This window comes from Plasmopara halstedii, assembly GCF_900000015.1.
Source record: "Plasmopara halstedii genome assembly, contig: Scaffold_323, whole genome shotgun sequence".
In the NCBI taxonomy this organism is placed as follows: Eukaryota; Oomycota; class Peronosporomycetes; order Peronosporales; family Peronosporaceae; genus Plasmopara; species Plasmopara halstedii.
In genome coordinates this window covers 681,165-683,924 of record NW_020187244.1, presented here as the reverse complement: position 1 = coordinate 683,924, position 2,760 = coordinate 681,165, and the positions used below count along the sequence as shown (strand labels likewise).

General features: G+C 47.5%; 1 protein-coding gene across 1 annotated transcript in view; it reads right to left on the bottom strand.

Moving 5' to 3' along the window:
- PHALS_08630 (EF-hand domain pair) overlaps positions 1 to 2,510 on the bottom strand; it is a gene marked incomplete at both ends in the record, with an annotated part of 5,259 nt that extends 2,749 nt beyond the window's left edge. The window contains 2 exons of the mRNA XM_024724016.1: positions 8 to 1,608; positions 1,669 to 2,510. Of these exons, the coding sequence (XP_024574935.1) occupies positions 8 to 1,608; positions 1,669 to 2,510 (2,443 nt within the window). The remainder of the gene's footprint in view (positions 1 to 7; positions 1,609 to 1,668) is intronic.
- Between the last annotated feature and the right edge of the window lie 250 nt (positions 2,511 to 2,760).

Here is a 2,760-nt window from a genome sequence, read left to right as displayed (position 1 = left end):
ATCACACCCGGATAAAATCTGCTCTTGCCCTTGTACTGAGCCTCCACTTTGTCGCCCTTCTTGAATTCGTTTTGTTTAACATCGTCATCGGCGTCAACACCAACCTTCCTGGCAACTGGCCGTACCAGCTGGGCCGGTACACCCATCTCCTTTTCTCCATCATCGTAGTCAATGTCGTATGTCCCATTCAGCTGGCAGTGGGAGATCACACCGGTATGAATTGTGCTAGTGCCCTTGTACTGAACCTCAACTGGCTGATCGACTTTTAACACTGGCTCGTAAGTTTTAGGTTTGCTGTTCTCATGAGTAATATTTTTCGCCGCAGAGGCTAAACCACACCTTTGTTGCCGTATATACTTTGACGAAACTCGGTGTTCGACTTCGCCTCGATCGTATGTAATGTCATACGACCCGTCAATGTGGCACTTTTTGATCGTGCCAGCAATAAATCTACCTTGCCCTTGAATCTGAGCCACAACGCTGTCGCCAGGCTCGTAATCAAAGCTGCATTCTTCGTCCAATACCGTATTCCTCTTGCTTTCCTCACTATCAGAAAGTTCCCATGTCTTGATAATGCGGGCTCGCGATACCTCAAATATGCAATCTTCGTCAACGTTAGCTTCGTGCGAGCCATTGTCGAATTCAATATCATACAATCTATTTGGCCGGACCCGAGAGATCACACCTAACGCGTAACCTCGTTCGTTATCAAGTATAGCTTGAATTTCCTCTCCGCGCTTAAATCGAGGTTTCTGTTCGCTCTTCTTTCGACTCACTCGATATGAGCGAAGGTGCCGCTCCGACTTGCACTTCCTAGTCCGACGACTTGCCGAAGGAGAAAAAGACGATGAGGATGATTCAGAGGAAGAACTTGAAGAAGAACTCGCTAGGTAGCGCTTTTTCGATCTACGGCTCTTTTGTGACTTCAAATGCTTCTTATTGCTAGCATTGAGCGTCCGCCCGCACATTTCACATTCATCCAAATCGTAGTTGTTATCAAATTTGCAATGGAAGCACTTAACAAATCCTTCACCACGTAGCCCGGGTCGCGGTTTGGAAGTTTCACAAATTTCACAGTGTGTAGCCCAGTCCGCAATCTGCTGATGCGTACACACTCGACAGACCCAACCGAGCCTTGGTAAAGGAGTTGCAAATTCTGGGCTGGAAGAGGCGTGATCCACGACTCTAAAGGTTTGGGTCGCTAAAGGTAAAGCAGGATGCATCTCATAGCCTCGAGCAGGCCTACCATGCGTAAGAAAGTTGGATTGTCCAGCAGTACAGCCGCTAAAATGATGCGGCGACATGTTCGTTGGGCGGGGGTGAGGCAAATGCACAGCAGCTTTGCTTGCAACATGAACGTTAGCCATTTCAAAAAAACGCACGTAGGATATAGATGTCGGGTCTGACGATTTTGCAAGCGTAATCATCATAAAATGGAGCGTTGTTTGTGGTATGAGGATGCTGTAATCCTGTAATAGCGTCACAAATGTCGATCGAGAAACAAAACCAGTGCGGTAAGAGTCATACTGAGAAAACACGTCGCCAAGCTCGATGCTGTTATTCTCCAGGACACTTCGTCGAGCAGCTACAATCGACCGTATGTTGTCTCTGCCGACAACGACAAATCAAATTGCTATGATTGCTTTTAAAAAGGTCAAACACACTTACAGCTCAGATGCGTCGAGATAAAGAAATTGGCCAAAAGCGACGTAGTCCACCAATTCGGACCCCGGAATTCTGAAAAGTTGGCTGACACTTTGTAGTAAGTCATCCCTAAGAATGACCCCCACTCTCCCCAGTGCTTCCTGGATTGTTCTGATAGATATACCACCTGCAGAATATAAGTCGCACGACTGGAAATATGGCACTAAGTCAAGGTATGCCTGTGCTCGGACCATGGCCTCACGAATTTGGTCCTTCAGCTCTTGTGGTGTCAGAACGGGAAAAGCAGGGATCTCATAATTGCTTTGGAAGTGAAAGTTATTTCTCTCTTCCGGGCAGTGCATCAGTGTTCCTACAGAGGGCGACAAGCAGCACCTTTCGTGTATTGGATTCATCTGCGCAACTGGGCTAACTGAGATCATCGGTGCTCCATCCTGGCGGTGGATCGGCGACATGAGAAATTCACCGTCACTGTAGGCTCCGTGTCCGCGCATATAGAAGCTACTGGATGTCACGGGATGTTGCTGATGGGAAACGGGGGAGCTCATAGATGGGCGGTATTGTTGTTGATTGTATTGGTAAGAAGAGTGCGGTGAGTCAATCCGATTTGCGCGTCTATATGCATCATTTGAATTAGTTGTCGCCTCTAGCGAATGGGTAATACCTCGCCAGTATTCGGGATCTAAAGGCGTAGGACGTCCGCTGCTCGAGGCGACATCTGAGTCGGAACTATCCGAACGCGCCAGGTACGCGAGCGTCTCCATCTCCATTAGCAATAATTTCCTTCCCTCTTCAATTCGACGGTCTGGAGAGTATGTTAGAGTCGCGTGACCGGTAAGCAAAGCCATGTTTAAATTTAGCTGCCTTCACTTCTTGGTTTCCATCCGCTAGAACGACTCGTGATTGCAAGCCCTATTCATGCCACGCTCTCAACCACTACACATTTCGGCCGATACGATACTCCACCACATTGGTTCACAATTATTTTTTCTTTTTATTGTACTTCGCAAAAGTGACGTCCCCACTGGACCTGAAACCTATCTCTTCCTATGCATTTTATATTACCTGCTCCTCAAAGCGGACTTGAACCGGAAATTT